Raw genomic sequence first — 23,268 nt, 5'->3', positions numbered from 1 at the left:
ATATTAAAAAGCGTTTATACATTATTACATATGCTATTTGACAGTTAGATGAAAATAAAAATACATACCGTCTTTTTGCTCCGAAATAAAGTTTTGGATCATCTTATTTGAATCTCTTTCGACCTTATCCATCTGGAGATGAATGGACTGGTTAAATTGTTTTCTGTCTTGCAGGATTGTCGACTGTAACAGTTTAAGGACGTTTTCACTATCATTCTGGAATTCACCTATTTTAATTGATAATGAATCTAAAACATTTTTAACTTTCTTTTCCGATTGAAGATATATATTTTCAACAGTTTCCTGATAGGAATCATTTAGTTGTATTTTCTCCTTGTTTAATCGTGTCCGCTCTTGCTTGAGTGTAGTTTGTAAAAAGTCAAACACATTTTCTCTTTTTTTCTGAGATTCGTTTAAATCTTCCATTTTAGTCGATAACGAATCCAAAACATTTTTTACTTTACTTTTCGATTGAATATATATTTGATCAACAGTTTCTTGAAAGGAATCATTTAATCGTATACGCTCCTGGTTGAGTGTATCCCGCATTGATTCTAAAAATGTTTCAGTTTGCTTCTTGGCATCGTCAATTTTATCAAGGTTTGATGGAACTAATTTTTCCCAAGTTTTCATTTTTTCGTCATATATTTCCATCTTATGTTCTAAACGAACAAGTTTTTCCAGTATTTTTTCTTCAAAATGATATTTTGAACATTGTACAGATGATTCTAAAGGGAGTCCAATGGAACTAGCATAGGACACAGCATAACACATACAAAAACTGATGATCATAGAAGCGGCCATTGAAACGATTCTTTTGCCTAACATACGTTTAATGCTTTTAGAAAAACATGTACCAACGAATTTATACGTTTCATTTATAATCAATTTTCAGCTGTCATAGAGTTTTGAAGAAACACATATTTAAAACTAAATTGGAAACATCACTGTTTATTTGAATGATTTTGATTTATCGGATAGCTTTACACATTAACATGTCCATCTTAATTTTCATTTAGAGTTTCGATTTGAGGAATTCAAGCAAAAACGTGGTTCAAATATGTTCGATATCATAATTTGTTTACCTAAGAAAATGTTTTGGATAACTATATACACATAAACATGTCTATCGCAATTTCCATTAAGGATTTAGATTTGAGAAACTGCAACAAAAAATCAGTTTTAATGTTATCGAAATCATACATTTCAAACCTAAGATGACATGTTAATGTCTTGCACGTGTTGTTGTTTGTAAGTTTCTTCGTGCAAAATCATCATCATAGTTAGAACAGGGATACTAAATTTCTACGGCTGTCGAAATCGCATCCTGTAAAACGTTACAAAACAATGTATACATTTCTTTTTTTTTGAAGCATCAAAACCAGCACACAAAGAGAAATTGATACATCAAACTAACTTTTTTAAAGGGAAATCACACTATTGTTTATACGCATCGCTCTCGGCGCCGCTATAGTGTCGTGACCGTATTATGACGTCGCCGTTTCGAGTCCGTCGTAAAGGTTGCTAATTTCTAAAATGGCGGCCCGCTCAAAGGGACGTTCACTATTAAAGCAAGAGAAAGCAAATGACGTTTTGATTTAAGTGCAAAAAATGAAAATGCTACTCGAAACGGACAAAATGTATGGCAAAAAAAAAAGCCGAAAGTGGTCTTGATATGGTCTTGAATTACCTTACGATTGGGTTTAATTCAAATGAGTTACTCTCTTTAAATAAAGATATTATTATCATTATTATTATTATTGACTTAGTATTTACATACAATACCATTTATACAATTATTTTTCTTAAAGGTTTATTAATTTCACCGAAAAATATTGTTAGATATGAGAAATATCAACATTTTTTGTTGATCTGGTCTTTATTATTTGTAGCGAAATCCGTCAGCTCAACTTTTTTTTGTAGAAAACCTTTTTTATTTACTGTAGTTTATATTTTTATATATTAACAATTTTTTTTATCTCGCAGATTTCTTAGTTTCACGAAGAAAAAAAATATTTAAAAACAAAAGAGATATTTATAACACTTTTTGTCGATCATTTCAGTATAATCAAAGCGTACATCGGCGAATGTGAAATCCGTCCGGTCAACTTTTTTTTTTAGAAAAACATTTTGTTTTACTATGAAGTTTAAATTTTCATATAAGATAACTATTAATCTCGCAGATTTCTTAGTTGTATGAAAAAATATTGTAAAACAAAAGAGATATTACCAGTAACACTTTTTGTCGATCAGTTCAATATTGTAAAGCGTACATCAGTGAGTGTGAAATCCGTCCGGTCAACTTTTTTTTGTTAGATTTTCATAAAATATAGTCTAATATTTCTAAGGTCTTCAAATATTAAAATAATCTATCAAATAACAAAAAAGTTCTGACTATTTATATCTCATCCGGTCAATACGGGCAATTGTCCTGTCATTAGTGTAACCCAACTGTTGGCAGCGTATTGTCGCGATGCGGTATGTGGGAATATACTGGAAAAAATAACAATATACCAAGAGTAACAGCATGTAAGCGTACAGCTTCCGGAATTTGTAGTTTTCTGTCCAACAGAGGGATGTAAATAAGAACAATGAGTTTCGATGTTCCTTTGGTATCAAACGCCTCTCTCTCTCTCTCTCTCTCTCTCTCTCTCTCTCTCTCTCTCTCTCTCTCTGTTTCTTTTTTTTTTGGGAAGTGGGGTATGGGGGGAACAAACACATGAACACAAGTGATTCGTAGAGTAATCATATTTGTTGAAATATCAAACGTTATTTAAGAATAACGCCAGTTAAACATCACTGTAAAAGAAGCATACAAAATTTTACATCGGTTGCTGGCTGTCGAAATCAAAGAAAATTTAGCACCGTATTATATAGTACATTATACGCAATCTTCCTTTAATGCTTTGTACAGGCTTTCATAATTTGGGCACAAAAAAAAAATCATATTTTGTATTATTTCTTCAAACTGTCAATTATAGCGAACTGTACGACCAGCAAGTTAAAAAATAAGGCCGCTAGACGTCAGAGCAATCTGGGAATATCAAACACTATGCCTAGTTATTTTTGTACTATTGATGACCGTACTACCTACAACAACAACAAAAAATCCACACTGTATATTTGGCTTTACAAGACTCCAACAAGAGAAATATTTAACACACACACATGTATTTATGTAGAGTAACATGTCTTTCAAAATGCTAATCTGTAACCATCACATTAAGGTCCGTCTTGTGAAAGAGTATTCATCTCATATAGAAAAAAATTATTCATGGAATATTTGCCACTGAAAGTTTTGCAAAAATCAAGAAAAAAACGAAAACAAAAACAAAACAAAGACTAGTAATTAAGATGTAGGTTCGTGTTCAGATCACTCAATGTGATCACTTGCCTGTCAACAAACAGTGATATAGGGAGATTGTCAGATTCCGATCATGACTGTAAAGGACAACCATTTGTTTAATACAAAGGTAGCTGATTTACTCTTGATACCTTGGTTCTTTAGAAAAAAAACGGCCAACATGATATAGCAGAGTGCTGAAAGTGGCACACACAATCAATCAGTTATTTTCAAATTACCTATCATTAATCAGTTTTGGCAAAAAAAGTATAAAGGCTATATCATACTGAAACATAAATGTGATAAAAGAATATACAATTCAAGAAAGAGAGGTGCACCAACAGAAAATAGAAACTGCAATCTTTCTTTTAATTTCATCCGATCTCAGATCTCAAAATTTTAACTCTTACCAGAATTTATTCTATCTTACAGTTACTGTATAACTCTGAAGTTTCTAAGTGGAACTCGAGCTTTAACTAGAACTCTTACTCGAATAAACATTCGAACTAAAAATAAAACTGGAACTTTAACTCTAAATTTAGCTGGAACTCGAATTCTTATTCTACATCAAAGGTTATCTACACTCTCATTTGTCATCTGATAACAAAATTCGTAAGGGTTCCACGGAACCCAGTGTCTCGCCTACTTTTGCTGTTAATCGCAGGCTCAACAAAAATGAGGAAAAAAAATCAATAAAAATATTCCTCTCGATACTATCTTTTGATTATAAGAAGCTTCTGTCCAAGTTTGGTTTAAATCTAGGATAGTTTATGGATCTAATAAATGTTTTAAAAACTTTAACTGCATACTGTATGTAATGTTAACTGGAAGAAAAACTAAGTCCATTTATAAGTAAAATACGGATAAACAGGTACAAAATTTTGACAAAATTTCCTTCGAGATACAAGCTTTTGATCATAAACAAGCTTCTGTCCAAGTTTGGTACATATCCAGGATAGTTTAAGAAAGTTATTGAAATCTTAAAAACTTTAACCACAGAGTGAATGTATTGTTTCCTGGCAGAAAAACTAAGTCAATTTATAAGTAAAATACGGAAAAAAAAGATTTTTTTTTTACAAAATTTACTTCTGGATACTATCTTATGATCATAAACAAGCTTCTGACAAAGTTTGGTAAAAATCCAGGATAGTTTAAGAAAGTTATTAAAAATTTAAAAACTCTAACCACAGAGTAAATGTATTGTTTCCTGGCAGAAAAACTAAGTCCATTTATAAGTCAAATATGGAAAAACAGGAATTTTAATTTTACAAAATTTACTTCTGGATACTATCTTATGATCATAAACAAGCTTCTGTTCAAGTTTGGTAGAAATCCAGGATAGTTTAAGAAAGTTATTAAAACTTCAAAAACTTTAACCACATAGTGAATATTTGTGGACGCCGCCGCCGCTGCCTCCGCCGACGACGACGACGACGCCGACGACGGAATGTAGGATCGCTATGTCTCGCTTTTTCGACTAAAGTCGAAGGCTCGACAAAAAACTAGAGTTAGATAAAATATATCGATATTTCCACAGAAACACGGATAGATGTAGCAGAACAAGAAAAAAAACTAGATCCGTTTATGACAAATTAAAAGATTTTTTTAAATACATCAACTTGGAACATTATATGTTCCTGATATCAATATGGCGATGTGTATTTCATTGTCAATTAACTCTAAATTATCAGATGCATTGTATTTCTCATAACATACCAACGTTGAGCGATTAATCGAACGGTAATAAAATATACGTAATACATAAAGTTTTAATACACAGGCGATGAACATTGAACATATTATGTACAATGAACATGCAACGATGTATGAAAAATGGATGCGGGATGATAGAACTCAGAAAAAAATTTGGTTTCCACAGTTCGAATAAATTATGAAGCGTTGTGTTACTACGGAACCAATTTTAAATTCCTACCGAAAATAGGTTTCTTTTAATGTGCTGAGTTAGTGGCATTTTCAATACGGCATTTCAGGTTTTATCTTCCCGGTGCGAATGGACAAGCTAGTGAAATTATGGTAACGAAATTTTTCTGCCTGCAGTCTAAAAGGAACGTGTTACTTTTCAGCCCTTCAGTCTTCCGAGGTAGAAGATTCTTTTTCTGGAAGCCGAAAATTAATTCTATAATACGGCATGAGGCAAACATTCGTTTTCCACATACAACAAATGCAATTTAAAAAATGAGATGACTTCAACTTTGACAATTACTTTATAATAAACTGTTCAGTATTGTATCTATGTTTAACGATTTGATAGATTGATAAAGATATCAATGAATAATCAAAATACCTTAAAAAATGTTCAAAAATGATATTATATTTTGTAGTGAAAAGGTTTAATTCAACCTAAGCGTTGCAAGAAATGCTGTTATGCCAGCAACGTCGTTCTATAACGTTAAAAGGTTATAGTTCCCGCCAAAATTCAATAATAAAGATTATTTCCGTTTTAGCGGATTTAAAACATCGGTGACCCCCCTTTTTTATTTATGCTTTTAAAATCTTCCCTGAAGCTGCAACTTATGCAGAAGTTTGAAGGGAAAAACATTAGTAGATTTTTTTTATTTCAAGAAAAATCTATTATAAATAGCAATTAAAAATGGCGGGAAATGTTCAAATGCCTTCAAAAATAAGGAAACCGAGACAAATAAATGTTCATAAGGTATAAGTTACATTTGACTGTTTTTGTTATTCCAGTTAAACATGGTTTTTCAATAAGTTTGTCTTTTTCTAACAATTTAGAGCGGTATTTCTATATTTCGTTATAACGCTATTCTTTAAGTTTTGATGACGTCATATCTCGAAAACAACATCGGTGACCCCAATTTTTTTTTCGCCTAAAATATCTTAATATGTATGATCTGTCTACATGCAAAATTTCAATGAATTATTATTAGTAGTATAAATAGTGTGATTTCCCTTTAATAGAAACTACGAGAACTTTCTAGTTCATTATGACATTATATATTTTTAATTGGTCAACCTTTAAAGTTTGATAACGTTTGATTTTGTCAGTAGTTTTTATGGACTTCCCACATTTTGAATTTTATATATTACCTCGGTGTTTGGTATTTTTGTTATACTTTTTAAAATTGAATTGTATTTGTAAGTCGTATAAGCCTTTAGGAATACTTAACTGACCTTATTATTACAAAAAAAATCGAAAAATATATCATCAAATTATCAGTTTTGCAATTTTTCATGCACAGCTACATGTAAAACGAAATGAAGTTTTAGTTATCAATATCGCGAAGTGACAATATTTTTTTATTCATTTTTTTTTACCACAGTATTCTATCATGATAAACAACACACATTGATAGGTACTAAGCACAGTTCAAACTTATACAAATTCTGTCCCCAAAAAAATGATTGAGTATCATAATCAAAAACTTAATACAATTTTACCGTTGAACTATTCAAGTCCTGAGTACATGGCATATGCATGACATATTTGTAATTAGAAATTAAGCAAACAGTAATCAATCAACCAATGAGATTAATCAAAATTTGAATAAGCTTAAAAGCTTGACGTTTAAACAGGAAATCCCGGGGGCATTCCAATTGCGAATAGACATAGCACAGCCTGTAGTTGAAACGTTTGTTGAATACATCCTTCCTAACATTATTAAACTGATATACATTGGATGATTCCCCGTATTTAACAAGTACACACTCTTTCAAAGATGCGGTATGATTGCTAATGAGATAACACTCCACCACAGACCAAATGACATAGAAGTTAACAACTGTAGGTCACCTTACGGCCTTCGACAATGAGCGAAACCCATACCCCATTGTCAGCTATACAAGGCCCCGAAATAACAAATGTAAAATAATTCAAACGAGAAAAATAACGGCCTGATTTATATACAAAACAAAGAACAAAAAAATATGATATACAATGACAATAAATGACAACCACTGATTTACAGGCTCCTGATTTAGGTCAGGCACATACAGAATGTGGCGGGGTTAAACTAGTTTGCTGGCGGGAAACCCTCCCTTTACTTGCGACAGTGGTGTCACAGTACAACATAAGAACAAACTATAAAAATCAGTTAAAAGGGCTTAACTCATCAGATCGATACAAAGCAGAAAATATCAAACAAAAACGATCATCAAAAAAAAAAGAGAAAAAAAAGTTTTTTGTCATGATCATGAATTGTATTCCGGTCTTCAATTGTTAGTGGTCATTGTTGAAGGTGCATATAGATCCAGGTGATCGACATAGGCTCCCTAAAGCCCCTAGCTCCCATATTACTTTTTTGCTTGTATCAATTTTCAGCAGAATTATAAGTGGGAGATGAATGTAATCATTATAATCGATATAGAGTGTTTAACTGAAATAAGGTCGTGGATTATATTTGGTCAAATCACAGGCTATCAAATTGATGTTGTCTGTTTCATGTAGCACAACATATTTCAGATTTAAAGCAAGGACTGTATGTTCGTCTAGAACATAAAACAACCACGTGTCTGGGTTGGATGACTTGTCGTCCTGTGAAATGTTGTTACCTTCTGAGAACGTTAACGATCCAGTTAAGCAAATTTGCCCGGTATTGCATTAACGTAAACTCATTCTGAAAATGCATGTAATACTTGTCACACGTCGTTTATCATCAAACCACCGATTCATCATCTGACGAAAATGTTTCATAACTGAAATATCATCATTAGTTGTGTTTCTAATTAAAAAAAAAGAAACTGGACTAAAGTTTATTTTGAAAATTAAAGTGATATTGTTTGAGATTTTAAAGAAAAACATACTAATAAAACACAAATTGATGACTTAAATTTTCATAAAACCTACAATCATACAATTTTTCATATACAGCTCGAAAGAAAATATGAATTTCAAAATATTTCGTCTTTATAGATGCAATATGAATTGTTTGTTGACTATTCAGATGTATTCAAGTACTCTCAGTGCAACAAAACAATATGATTCAATCAAAAACGTTTAGCGTAACCAGTAATTTATATGATTAAGTGTTGTTTGCTTAAGTATCAATGACAAATATTTCATGTATATTTAGGACAATAGCTAATTATAAACAAATAATTTAAAAAGGTAGGTTCTACAAAGTGGATTGACCGGGATAAAGGTTAGGCATTTCTACTGTTACCGGGAAAAGAACGTGTATTAGACAGGGGCATAAATTTTGCCTTGCGTGCCCTCTAACTACACGAATCTTCGAATTTTAAACTTCATCATTCCGACCAGACATGTATGTGTATTGATACATTTCCAATAGCCAAACGAATGCCCCACTTTATATAATTGTATTGATTTTATTGCCGGGCGGGAGAGATCTTGGAATGACCATATACAAATAAGGAGGGGTAGCACAGTTGCAAACGAGACAACTATCCACATGAGGTCATTTGAAGCGGTAGTAAACAACTCCTATAGGTCACCATAGGGCTTCAATAAATGTATTGCTATACCTTAGGAAAATTCTCTATGGAAATGTGTATATTTATCTAGGATTGACATACTGTATGTTTATGAGATTAAGCTACGAGCACGACAGAAGCAAATTCTACATTTTGTTTCTGAACGTTAGCGGCATCTACTATAAATTAACTAAAAAGTAAATGTGGACAAATCTTCGATATGGCCAATTCATCTGTTGTTCGGTTTGGTTTGATTTTGTTTGTTTTTTTAACTATTTTGATTTGAGCGGCCCTGATGAGTTTCTTCTTTACTTTTTTTTGTAGTGAAACTCTTGAAGTTCCCCGCTTGATTTAAAATACATATGAGTTGTTATGTTATGAAATGTATTTATTGAGTAGAAGTTTACAATATTAATCTTTATACATCGAAGAACACATGCTACAATAAAAACTAGACCATTATTTCCCTTCAAAATGAATAGGCAAGACTATATAACTATGTGATCTTTAACAGATAATGAACTGTAAACTGTATTTTAAACACTGTGTTTGTTTTCTGTTGTGCAAAGCTACTACTCATGAGTGCATCTAGCACTAGATTTCATGTTCGAATTACAGTTACATTATGAATAACCATGCCCATGTAGACATACTACCTAAGATTGGTTAATTGTGACCTTTATAATCATAACCATCAAACAGCTAGTTCTTTATTATTTAGAAATTTATATGATATATATGTATCTTGTTTAACAAATTTGTGATAAAATTAATAATGGAAACGGGGAATGTGTCAAAGAGACAACAACCCGACCAAAGAGCAAAAAACAGCTCAAGGCCACCAACTAAGCCTGGTAAATTGTGACTCTTATAACCATCAGACATCTCGTCCGTATCATTTAGAATTTTATGATATATTTCATTTGACAAAATTCGGCGATTAAATGTTCTTTTCTTCTGTCGGTGAAATTGTCAAGACCCTCAATTTCGACAAAGTTTTTCTTCATCACTACTCATTACACTCCGTGTATCGACGGAGCTCGTGGCCCCTGCTGAAACATTCACATCGGCGTATATGGTTCTGTTCTCTATACCTATGATCTGCACAACATCTTGCGTCGTAGATGGTTGGAAAATAACATCTACATAATTTAATTGCCCTATCTGAAACACAAATAACACGTGAGACTACATGTATACAATAAAAAAAAACAAAATCACGTGGCATGGTTGCCAATGAGGCAACTAACCATCACAGACATAAAACGTGTACGCGAATGTTAGTATCTCTACATCTTTTCGCCAATAAGAACATTTGATATATTTCAAAAACATCCAATCAAATCCCGAAAAAAAAGACATCTAGAGGTCAACAGTCAGTCTTCAACAAAAAACAGGTGTTTCGAGTCTTTATTATCACTTCCTCGTGCAATTTTATACGAGTAGAATCACATTTGTTGACTCAATAGGTATAAAAACACACAAGTTATGAAGGTTCGACGTAGAACGTATAAATCCGCCCTTAAACATTTCGTATAACTATGCACAGATCAGTTAGGAGTAGAGTGACGGCGAATAGCAATTGTATGCTTATTTTTTTCAGATATTTATCAATTGTAATGATTCTTGTAACGAAATGGGGATTTTTAAGTATTAAGGCTTCCAATTCATTCATGTTCCTATTCAACTTTGGTTTATGATATTGGTTCTGAACGCTTTGAGTGTCACAGGTGAAGTATTGCTCTGACAAGCGCAAGGCCGCAAGAACTGAAGGCTTTACATTTAGTGGAATTTATACTCTATCCACAAGTTAATGATAAGACATTAAATAGGATGCATACTATAGTTTTTAATTCACCGCTGATAATTTGTGAAAATTTTCCACAATCAAGGCTGCATTTTTCTCAGTCAAAAATATCTATTTTATTTGGACTTGTATAGCTTTCAATACGCAAAAGTTGTTGCTCGGTGATGAAGGCCACATCGTGACCTGTAGTTCATAACACCCATGTCCTTATCTTACTAAACGGAATAGGTGTTGCTCATTAATGAAGGCAGCATGGTGACCTGCATACGTAGTTGGTAACACCCCTGTCCTTTGGTCTTTAACAAATACATGTGGTTGTCGCATTGGCAATCATGTCATAACTTTTTTCAATACATAGCTTGGTAATGATTATTCGGTGAAATGGATTAATAATGATAATAATTATGATAATAAAGATGAAACATAATATTCGAGTTAATCTTACCAATGGAGCCGTGTTCTGTTCTTGAGTATATGAACCGCGGTTATATTCTGAAAAAGAGATGATTTTTACAGTAATTCCACAGTGCTTTCTCATTTTGAATATGTTGTTATATTCAAGTATTTCTGTAAGCAAATTGATAAATTATATCACCCGAAAAGTTATCAAAGAAGCACTTTAATTCATCGGATTTTTTTATAAGTGAAAGACTAGTTTATACTTTTATAATTGACTTACCAATAACTTCTACGCTAGTTTGAACGGGGGTTGGTCGAAAAGCTACCAAATGAGTTGCATTTTGATACACAATATTCTCCATTGGCACTGGCTGTCCTAGGATAAGAATGAAAAATACATTAGTTACGGTACAGACCTGGTGAAAGTTGAATTACAAAAAAAAAGACATAACCAAAAAAAAGCCAAAAAGAAGCGGATTGGATTGTTAGCCCATCTGGATTCTTCTTTGGCTCTTTAGCATCATAAACAGAGATTTCGCTCTAATATTGCCTTATTTTTACTCCTCTACGTATTCGTGCATTACTCTAAATTAATTGAAATTCAGTACAAATGGTCAAAAATTTAATATAGAAGTAATAACAGATATGTACAGATAAATAACTTGTACCGTTGTTTATTTTTTGTTTCGCGGAGATCCCCCTCAAACTGTACACATGAAGTCATAGTTGTGTGTAAAACTATCTCTTTTAATACTATTTGATAGTCTCGAAGGTGAACTCGAATATGATAGAATATGTCAGTCATTCGAAACGGTTCTATGGTACATACTCTAATTCACAGGTTCCATTAACTATAATTATACTAAAACTGATCGCTATGGGCAAAACAACTCAAATGATATGATTTTCACGAGCACAGTCACTGTCATGAATGTGTGTTTCTTGAATATTCTTGCTTACTTTTTGTATAGATTAAAATGTAAAGAACATATAAAAAAAAATGGTTGAGACACGTTTGTCAAAGAACATATTTTTAAATGAACTCTTCCAGGGTGATCCTGAGCTAGCTTTGTGTCCTATATTTTTTAAAAATAATTCGTATTTTTTATCTTTAAAAAGATAATATTTTACCGTCTACCGACTCTGACTCTGAGACATCCTCCGATGTTCTGAAAAAGTAATAAGTAAAATAATTATGATGAAGTATACACCAACAACATAATTTTTAAAGGAAATTTAAAAAAATAAAAAAATGCATAAAATAAGACAGTGAAGCAAAAGAAATGGAAATGATATGGAATTCAAAATTAATAACAAAAATAAGATATATACTATGATAGGCCCATCATTATCTGTTCTATCCCTGATTAGTCTTTCTCTTAACGCGTGTATTTTGCAACATATCCGTGTTCCGAAAACAAGATGTAATTATACGCTACAGATGGAAAAAAATGGGTAGCAGAAATTCATTTCAAAATAAGTGTTGATAAGCTCATTACCACTTTACCTTCTATTTCTTTTTCTTCTCAGGAAAACTGTAATAAAAAAGTATATCTAAAATCAGCAAAGATTAAATCTACATTTATTGACTATTTTTTTTTTAAATCTCCTTATTGTGTCATCCCTATTTAGTTCTGTGGTCTAGTTTTAGACTTTTGTATACACGGATGTGAAGTTGCCCAATGGTTTAATATTCAACATTGAACTTTCAACTTGTTTGTCTCTATGTAGGTGTTTAAGATTCGATGCTTACTAATCACGTCAAAATGTATAACTTTAGTAAAACCTGATTTTGCTGATTATTGCTTTGAAAAAGGCCTCACGAATAGAATTTAAAATATTCACGTTAAAATGGACCTACTGTATTCACTTACAAAGCAAAAAATGTTCTACGATGTTTGCGATTTACTCATTACTGAATTTTACATTTGGCTATATAGATGAACTGGTCAAGACCAGTATACGATGTATTAACCGGATGATATTGCATAGATACAATGTAAGTTATAGAAATATAAGGACTAAACACATGAATATAGTAGAAACATTTGAAATCCAGGGATGTCAAAATATGTAGGAACGTGTACGATAAATAATATAAATAAGAAGAAATAAATTCTTCTAAAGGTCAACTTTGCTTAGGGGAGTTGGGTTGATTGACTAATAATTGCATAATGTCCAATGGCAAATATGTCATGCTTTAAAATTCAGATGAGAACTACACTGTTATTCACAAGAATGTTACCTGCTGCTGCTCCTAAGATTGGGACACACATTACCACAAATGTCGAGAAGGTAATTATTGCAGCCATCGTATCGTCGTTTTTTTGTTCTTCTGAAGTTATAAAATGAATAATGTAACAGTATTTTATAACAAGCTAATGATTTTGTGTACGTTTAAGCAAGTAATTTATACAATAATGTGTAGACTAAAGCAAGATGGTAAATACCAGTTACACTTAATTTATTCTTTTCGAACCTTTTAGGTTAATCTTTCCCTCCTCCGCTGAAAAGTTCAAATCTAAATTATTTTATGGTGTAAGTTGTAAATATTTAAAAATGTTCTGCAATCATACAATTTACTTCGACAAATTCGTCTTATCAAGAGTTAACGTCAATGTTATTTTCTTTTAGTTTTCTTAATGATCCGCGTTCAAGCAATGTTGATCTCTCGAAATATCAAAACCGACTTATAAAGAAAAAAAAAAAGAAAAACAATAGTATCAGTGTGAAATCAGGATGAAATAAAAGGAGAATGTGTCTGACGACACGCACTACACGAAAAGGCAGATTTACAACAATTTGGGCAGTCATATATTGTTTTTCTTTAATTGTTTAACATTTCTTACCGATATAACATATTACTTTTATTATTCTTCCCTTAGTTTATTTATTCTGTATTTACATTGTGTCATAGGTCAAATTTATTTGTTCAGTGTATGTTCGATGGTGTTAATATGTCCTTTGATTGAGTTAAGCTATTTCAGTTGATATTTTATAGTGTGTCTTTCTATGTTGTGATGTTACACTATTGTTTCGGAAAAAGGGTGAAGGTTTGGTACCATTAAAACGTTTAAACCCGCTGCATTTGTTTGCACCTGTCCTAAGTCAGGAATCTGATGTTCGGTAGTTGTCGTTTGTTGATGTGGTTCATAAGTGTTTCTCGTTTCTCGTTTTTTATATAGATTAGACCGTTGGTTTTCCCGTTTGAATGGTTTTACACTAGTAATTTTTTTGGCGCCCTTTATAGCTTACTGTTCGGTGTGAGCCAAGGCTCCGTGTTGAAGACCGTACTGTGACTTATAATGGTTTACTTTTATAAATTTTGACTTGGATGGAGAGTTGTCTCATTGGCACTCATACCACATCTTCTTATATCTATGTAAATGTTTGACAAATGTAACTACTTTTCTGCTAGATATATTCGCAGACCTACTAATGTATATGTAAATGTATTATTCCTTTGACATCATTTAGGAGGTCCTCAAAGATAGGCTTAAGATAATTATTTTATTTCCATAGCTTTACTTATATTCCAAAGATATGTAAAGATAAGCCATAGATTTGCATGCACTTTCCATGATAGGAGATATATGCAAAGTTTAAAATTTGCATAACTGTTCTACAGAGGTGTGGGCAGTTTTGAGAGACCGCGGTTTCTAAAACATTTACAACCAATGTGAATGCTGTCAAATGTGTGTGTTATATTTGCAAACGTTTGTCGATATGGATCATATATGTAAAGAAATGTATCTTATTTACTAATACTTTCCATTATCATAGTTGTTTTGATAAATATCGATATTTGCAACATGTCTTTACAGAAGTATGCAAAGTTTTGAGAGACCGTAGTTTATAAAACATTTACAACCAATCTAAATGCTGTCAATTGTTTGTGTTATATTTGCAAACGTTTGTCGATATCGTTCATGTATGTAAAGAAATGTATTTTATTTACTAATACTTTCCATTATCATAGTTTTTTGATAAATATTGATATTTGCAACATATCTTTACAGACTTATGCAAAGTTTTGAGAGACCGCGGTTCATAAAACATTTATTCCCGCTCAAGCGTTGCAATTTTCCAATTAAAAAGGGGCATAACTCTAGAACGGTAAATGACTCATTGTCACATTTAGAACTTTTTCTGCGTGTTGTGGTTCTTAGCATTGTGTATGAGTTTCATAAAATTTGGATGAGACAAACTTAAGTTAGAGTGTGGAAACGAAAAAAAATGTTATTTTCAAAGTTATAAAGGGGCATAACTCTAGAACGGTAATTGTCTCACTACCCAAATTCAAACTCTGTCCGTGAGTTTTTGGTTCTTATCATTGTGTATGAGTTTCATAGAATTTGGATAAGTAAAACTTAAGAAAGAGTGCGGAAACGAAAAAGATTGAAATTTTCCAAGTTATTAAGAGGCATAACTCTAGATTGGTAAGTGACTCACTACCCAAATTCGAATTCTACCTTCGAGTTTTGGTTCTTAGTAATTATTGTATATACGTTTCATAAAATGTGGATGAAGAAAATTAACTTAAGTTTGAGTGCGGAAACGAAAATGGGACGGACGGGAGGATCGAAAGACGGACTGAAGGACGGACGGTCAAGGGTAACACTCAATGCTCCGTTGTCAACGGCGGGGGCATAAAGATAAAGTATCATTAATGTATATGATTTATTTCTAATCTCTACGGAACAGCGATAACCTTGGTGTCTCTATTTCTTCGGGTTTCTTATATTAATCGTTTATGGTACGCTAGTTCATTCTATATTTGCTAACAATGTACTAATTTATGTATATACTGCCTTAAATGACTTAAATGAAAATATATTAAATAAAATGTAGAGAAAACAAATTACTACTTTCGTTTTAACTTTCTGAAATGAAGTACATATAATATTACACCTACCTACATAGACTTGGACTGATTTTAGCTCTACTACAAAACTACTATTACCATAACCATTACACAGTGTTACAGTATAGTCCTGACGGCTACTCTTATTAGAAATGTTGAAGCTCAAAACAACTTCAATGGTTTCTACAGATAGTTCAGTTCCATGGAAGACCATGCTACTATTAACATGTGTCATCTCCGAAGAAACTCGTATTTCTTTATTCTCACTTTTAATATTAAACCATTCTATCTCTGAGGTACTGTATACAATGAATTTCATATTGAATATTTTCCCTATTTGACCATACTGCTTATGTTCAATTTTCTTCACAAATACGGGCGGTCCTGTGAAAAAAAGTTATTTTGTCATTTGGATAATATCAGGAAAATGTACAAAATAGAACAGGCAACATAATATGTTATCCACAATATATAATGGATGGTCTTACATTTGTGTGTATCTGCAGATCTATGCCCATCTCGGGTCAAACTAAATAATTTTAATTAAATATTATCTGCTTTTCCACAAAACCCGTAGCATCTGTAAGTAAAAGCAAATACGGGCCAGTTGTTTTTTCACTTGAATTTTTGGGACTTTTATATCTTACTATACAGTGTGTGTTTTGCTCATTGTTGAAGGTCGTACGGTGATTTATAGTTGCTTAAATTTACGCAAATTTGTATCTGATGGATAGTTGACTTGTCTCATTGACAATCATACCGCTTCTCATAATTATTTTTTTGTGCAAGTGATATTTCATCCCTGACTGTATCCTTGTGGGCTGATATGTAGCATGTGTGTGTCGGTGGAGTTTTAATTAGGGTTAAACCATATCTCAGTTTCATATAATCGTCTGGAATATGCGTAATATATGCCGCTGGACGTTAATCAGACATCCAGCAATCAATGAATATCATATTTCGTAGGTGATCCGATTATTGAAACGAGAATACGATTTTTTGCTTTTGTTTTTAAAATCTTTGATCTTGATATAATCAGCTTTCATATTATATTCAATTGTTACGAATCACAAAATATATTGCAATTATGCACCTCCTTTTTTTGTTGTTAGACAGGATATTTGCAGTACCTTCTTCAGTTATATTTATAGATATTGAAAAATACATAAACGAGCATAGTATGCAAAAATCGTCATCCAACCATGTAACATTGTAGCTATAAAAGTGTTCGTGTGGGGTTTTTTTTTTCTTTTTTTTTTGTGAGTGAGAAATCGGATCTATCCATTTTGGTTCAAGCTATAACGATTTAGATGTTTAAAGATGTATCGATACTCATTGCGTAAACCTATTACCATTTGACATAACGAAGTTCTTCCCGGTCTGAAAACTGTTGCCGAAACTATCAGATACTGTATTTGACGCAGTACATAGATATATACCGTTGTCTTGATACCTTTCCATCTTATTTGCAATTGGCGGTAGAGTTACTTTGCCGTCAGGTGAAGAATTTAAGTATCTAATGTATTCGCCAAAACGCGAAAGATGCTGCCATCGACCATAGGAATATTTTGCAGGTACCCCATTTGCAAGACACTTCAGAGTTCGTAAAACATCAGTATCAGTAAAATTTATGTGCTGATCAGGAATGTTAGGAGGATCTGAAAGAATTAAAGTTATAAAAATATAAGTCAAAACAATATTTACTTAACAGTAAATAAAGAAGAAATAATTAGTGAAAACTATAGCTATTTACCAGTATTTAGTTACGATTTGGTGTATTTCTAAGGTAAAAAATGCGGTTTATTTTTTTTTTCAACTAGCACGTTGTCTCGCGTTGTTATACACAAAACTTTATTCACAGAGATGCTCTCTGATATGACATGTACAATATCTTTCATAAGTAATCAGTATCCTGGATTTCAATTGGTTGTTACTTATAGTTTATTTTTTCCTGTATTTCTTTTATAAAATGAATATTGGTAATATTTCACCACCACCTAGTATATCCACAAGGATATACCTTTATAACCTTTTTGCCTTGGTAGTTACCAAAACGTATACTCCTTGTTTACCATTCACGGAAACGCTTGTTCATTTAATTTTGTGTGCTTTATTAAATGCGATAGTTTTGCTAACGTCTTGAAGCGAAGGAAATATGAAATTAAATTTCGAACTTTTAACTTTACCATCTCTGGTGTCATTAACAAATATTGCATTTCAGGAGGGTTATTTGGGGGAAATACCAGTCTTTAGGAGAGAGCTCCATTGCCTTGCGACCCAGAATTTAACCTTCTCTCGACAATTTTTTTTCGCAAATACCAATCCCCAACATGATGAATCAGTTCCAAATTGAACCAAAAAAGGAGACACAGTTAACAATGTCGGCTATACAAATTTCAAACTTACATAAAACTGTTATGATGATCTCATCAGTATTCACAATTCCAATCTCGTTTTCTGCAAAACATTTGTAACTACCGCTATCTTGACGACTAATATTCATAATTTTATGACACAAGACGTTTGTATCATACTCTGAAGATAGTAATCTACTTTCCATGTCCCACCACATTTCTTTTGTTAACGGTCGACTATCAGAGCTGCAGCAGAGTGTTACAGATTGTCCCTCATAAACATTATTTGATGTATAGTTCATAGACAAAAACGGTTTATCTACAAATATACATATCATATGAATTGTATTTATGAATCGAACTTCCCCATATGACTTCTATAGATGGTTGTGTCTATGCTTTGCTAAATCAAATGTTATCGAACAATAGATCGGTTGATCCACGACAGCACACCAAGTAATTTTTTCTGTCCATGAAGAAATAACATCAAAAATGTGGTGCACACCGAATAACCTGCGTAGCGGGTTATTTTTAAAGTGCGCATCACATTTTTGAGGTTATTTCGAATAGACAGAAAAAATATTACAGTCATTCCTTATGATTTAATTCTAAATTCATTTTTTAATGAATAGATCATGAAAAAAAGTTGATGACGTCACGGTCACATGACAATATTATGTCTATGAGCTGATAGACAAAAATAGTTAAGCCAATCAAAAGACGTGTTACATCCAAAATTAAATTATAAAGAGAGAGAAGATACCAATGGACCATCAAAACAACAACAAAAAAACAACAACAACAACAAAAAACGTGGTCAAAAGAAAAACGACAAAAAGACAAACTACAGTCCATCAAACACTACACAGAGAACTAAAGGTCGCGGAATACGATCTCCACCAAAAACAGGGAATGGACTCAGTCGTGTACTACAGAATGATCAGCAGTTTTTCGTCTACTCTAATAAGTTTCGTTCCATGCAAATTTACTTTTTTGACAAACAGACATTGTCGTGTGTTGCTGTATATCATATTTGTATTTCGTTCAATGTTTTTATATAAATCAGGCCGTTAGTATTCTCGTTTGAATTGTTTTACATTTGTCATTTCGGGACCTTTTATAGCTGACTATGCAGTATGGGTTTTTCTCATTGTTGAAGGCCGTACGGTGACCTATAGTTGTTAACTTCTATGTCGTTTGGCCTCCGGTGGAGAGATGTCTCATTAGCAATTATACCACATCTTCTTATTTTTATATATACAAGACAAAAAATGAATTAAAAAAAAATCCTTTGGGAGATTAAAGGAGTAAGTTCGGGAAGGTTCATATTTGGTCCCGAATATTAAGTCCATTGTTTGAAGATACAAAAATGTTTCAAGTAGATGAATAGACACGTAAGAAAATGTATATACATTTTTGGGGGTAGCCTTTCTTATAAAGTCTTAATATTTAAAACTCAAATAGACTAAAAATAGAGATTTTGATGAAAATTGACCAAAACGTTTGGATTTTTATCAAATTTAGGTCTAGGAAACATAGAGCACAGGCTTCTACAAACTAAATATTCAAATCATATACGTAAAATGTTACATTGATAATAATTTGTTAAAAGATCTTTCTTGTCAACGCATGCGCTCTATGTTTCCAGTCCAAAAAAACAATGAAAATCTACCTTTTTTCTTTAATTTTCGTTGAAAATCAAAATGAGCTTTTTGTGACGTCGTGAAAAGAATTTTAATACGTAAATTTTCAACAAAAAAGGTATATTTCCTAACTAGAAAAATGTTTTAACTATGATTAATTTTAATATTGGTCAATAAATCCTAATTTGAAATTCCAGCTAGAAATAGGGGCCATTTTAGGACCTTATCGAACCTACTCCTTTATACTACAAATAATCTTAAGGTGAACTCACATCGTATATCAAGTGTAGCAGTGTTCATCGTTCTTTTACGACCAGCAGAAGTATACGTCTCACAAGAAAACGTTGAATTGTGATCATCTTTTCTTAGAATAAGGGAATATACGAGTGCACCAAACCTAGACTCTTTAACAATTCTTCCATTTCTTTTCAGAACTGTATTGGTGACACTGAAAGGACACTGCAGATGTAGAGGTTTGTCTTCTTCTCCGTGTATAATTGAAATAGTTTCATTTATTATACTAGAACGGTGTGGCGAACTTATTTGCGCACAAGCTTTAAAAAAAAAAATTCAATTGAACGAAAAATGAACTAGAAGTAACATAAATAAAAGTTAATTCATTTACTTTTTTCATTATTGGAATGGTATAAGTTCAAAGGTCGTTTGCAGAGACAACAAATAAATTTCACGTCGGCGTTAACATGAGACTGCATTGAATTCACTATGTCATAATTTTGAGTGAAAATCTTAACATTTTCATTAGATTTACATATAATAAGAAATAAGTTGTTTTACAATGAATCACCTGAGTCACAAAGGAACTTCGTATCGGCCAATGTGTGAATGGTGTGGGGTGTAAAAGGGGGGGGGGTCCTAATTTTTATTCTTTTACATATATATATATAAAAACAAGTCTAAATTGAAAACAACGTTCAAACCTATGATTGCGTTGGATAAAAACCGCAATTTTTAAACGTGTGCATGCAAAACAAATTTCTTGGTAGAGGAGTCTAAATACAGCACAAACAACATTTTCCAAAAGACCAAAAATGTGAAAAAGTATATTTTAACAAAACGCATTTGACTAGCAGGTCGAACATCTGATGTTCTTAAACCCTGCTGACTGCCATTGGCGATTGCCAAATAAACGGATCACAAGATATAACAAAATGGATCTTATTATTAATTTATTACCAAACAGAAAACAATAAACTTGCGGAAAAGATATATATATAAGTACGTCTGAACCAGTGACAACTCTACAACAGATTTATCCATCGGATCACCAGCAGTGATGGTGATACATGGCTGTGTTCATTCTGTATATACAACTCGTCTAAACATCAGCCCAACAATGTTAGATCTGTAAATTTGCTTTCGCAATTTTTTCCTCGAGGGAAAAACAAAAAATTTCTTAACATCAGCCCAACAATGTTAGATCTGTAAATGTGCTTTCGCAATTTTTTTGTTCTTCCCTCGAGGGAAGAACAAAAAAACTGCGAAAGCAAATTTACAAATCTAACATTGTTGGGCTGATGTTTAGACGAGTTGTATATATATATATTTATATCATTATTCTCTATTATTTCTATTTTATCGCCCCAATATTCTCGTTTCTTTATTCTTTTTGCCTTTTGCACATTATGTTGCCCTCAATTCTCTATATTTCCCCCTTTATATTCTCTATTATGTAAACCCCATTCAGACCCTCAATGATAGCCAAAGAATCGATGGAAATTAGACTAAGGGAATAAATATTGTAAAAGAATATAAATACCTGTTTCATACAAAATTAGAATTAGAACCTGGTAGCTATGTCGTATACATGTATCAACTTTCTTCATCCTTTGGATATAGAATTAGAAGATATTTACAGCTTCTAAAATGATGGTGATAATGACAATGACGCCGACGCCGACGACAATGATGATGCTTTTTGCTTGTTTGACCATTCACTACCTGTATCAAGACTAGACACAACAAAATAATATTTTGGTCTGTATTAAGGAAACAAATGATTTTTATTTTTTTCATTAATGGTCGGAAAGAATAAAAACCAATTGAATTTTTACAATGCAGTGTCAAGCACGTTAAGTAGAACAATTAAACTAGATTGATGATTAATTAGTAATTTGTAGTACTTCCTGTTTTCTTACATTTGTTTTTCACGTTCATATTAAAGACAACACTTTTAATTACAAAAAAAAATATGATTTTTTACGCAGAGAAGAGTTACCCTGGTAAACGTTACAGCTTTGAAAACAAATATTGAGATAAAAACATCATTAAAGCTTAAGACATCATCAATTCTATTTTATTTTAGTTGAAGTAGGTTAAGTACACTGGCAGGATTAAGAACTTGATAATCTCATACACGCTCAAGTTCGAATTCCTATTATTTTCGACTATAACAAACTGGTCAAAGACCCACAATCGTGTCCTAAAAGGTGTGAAATTTTCCAATATTTTCGCGTTTGATTGTTGATGTTCTTTTGTGTCTTTATGTTGCTATCTCATTGACCTTTGATCCGTATATCCTTATATTTATGTAAACAATAGGCAAAATTATCATTTAGTTTTGCACGTTGCAATTTGTCGTACAGGAAAATGTCTTTGCCTATAATTTCTTACATCCACTTTATTTGAACTTTGGTGGATAGTTGTCTCATTGGCAATCATACCACATCTCCTTATTTTTATATTAATTGGTCGTCTGTAAAATCCAAGGACTCTAATACCCATCTGTTTAGTGAGCGTAGTTCTTGTCCTGAAAATTAATTCACGAAATATTTGTTACTGCACGTAAAGCAAACAGCAATCAACCAATGAATGTTACATACATATATTGACACAAAACGAATTCTATTCCTCTATTTTTGCCCCTTATAGATTAAATCTAATTTTATTTTAATTTAGCACGTGTTTATCACTCAAAATCAGCACTAAAATTAAGGAGACAGTCAAATCGGTCTTATGACCACGAAAAGAAAAAAGTTAAACAAATAAGTCAGAAGCCAACAAACATTTTCATATCTGCTCTATCACCCTCTCAGATATGTGTTATTTAATTTATTATACTGAATTTTCTGTTATTACTGTCGATTAAGTTTCAAATTCAAAGTAATAAACTATGACGTCTTGTACATAACAACCATCCGTATTTAATCAAGCGCACACTTGATCAAGCGTCTCCGTGAAGGGTAGTAGAGTATTTGCCATATGATAGAGTAAATTGTCTCCCTCGTATTAACCAATCAAAATCTGGCATTTTTACATGAAGTATAATAATACAACATATGAACAAACTATAAAAATCAGTTGATAAGGGCTTAACTCATCATGTATGTCTTACTTAATACGGTCAGATTAAAGCATGCTATAGCATGTTTGTTTGTCGAAAATGATTGATTGATTGATTGTTGTTTGCTTAACGCCCAATGGCAAAT

At 32.2% G+C, this 23,268-nt stretch overlaps 1 protein-coding gene across 4 annotated transcripts; it reads right to left on the bottom strand.

The window, feature by feature from the left end:
- Positions 1–9,138: 9,138 nt before the first annotated feature.
- On the bottom strand, positions 9,139–21,802 carry LOC127718176 (titin-like). 4 transcript variants are annotated; one of them, XM_052224138.1, is made up of 11 exons: positions 21,600–21,802; positions 20,095–20,376; positions 18,232–18,498; positions 17,178–17,483; positions 15,877–16,209; positions 13,207–13,296; positions 12,469–12,496; positions 12,093–12,130; positions 11,242–11,337; positions 11,008–11,054; positions 9,139–9,919 (listed from the first exon to the last, which is right to left on the bottom strand). In XM_052224138.1, the coding sequence occupies exons 1-11, from the start codon at positions 21,664–21,666 to the stop codon at positions 9,737–9,739; spliced, it is 1,737 nt and encodes a 578-aa protein (XP_052080098.1). In that variant the 5' UTR covers positions 21,667–21,802; the 3' UTR covers positions 9,139–9,736. The 4 variants fall into 4 exon arrangements, with proteins under 4 accessions (XP_052080098.1, XP_052080099.1, XP_052080101.1 ...); XM_052224139.1 differs by having other exon boundaries at positions 12,469–12,499; positions 13,213–13,296; XM_052224141.1 differs by having other exon boundaries at positions 20,095–20,270.
- Positions 21,803–23,268: the final 1,466 nt, after the last annotated feature.

Source organism: Mytilus californianus, unplaced genomic scaffold, assembly GCF_021869535.1.
Source record: "Mytilus californianus isolate M0D057914Y unplaced genomic scaffold, xbMytCali1.0.p SCAF_10, whole genome shotgun sequence".
In the NCBI taxonomy this organism is placed as follows: domain Eukaryota; kingdom Metazoa; phylum Mollusca; class Bivalvia; order Mytilida; family Mytilidae; genus Mytilus; species Mytilus californianus.
The sequence above is the reverse complement of the archived record's forward strand: the minus strand, read 5'-3'. Positions and strand labels throughout refer to the sequence as shown.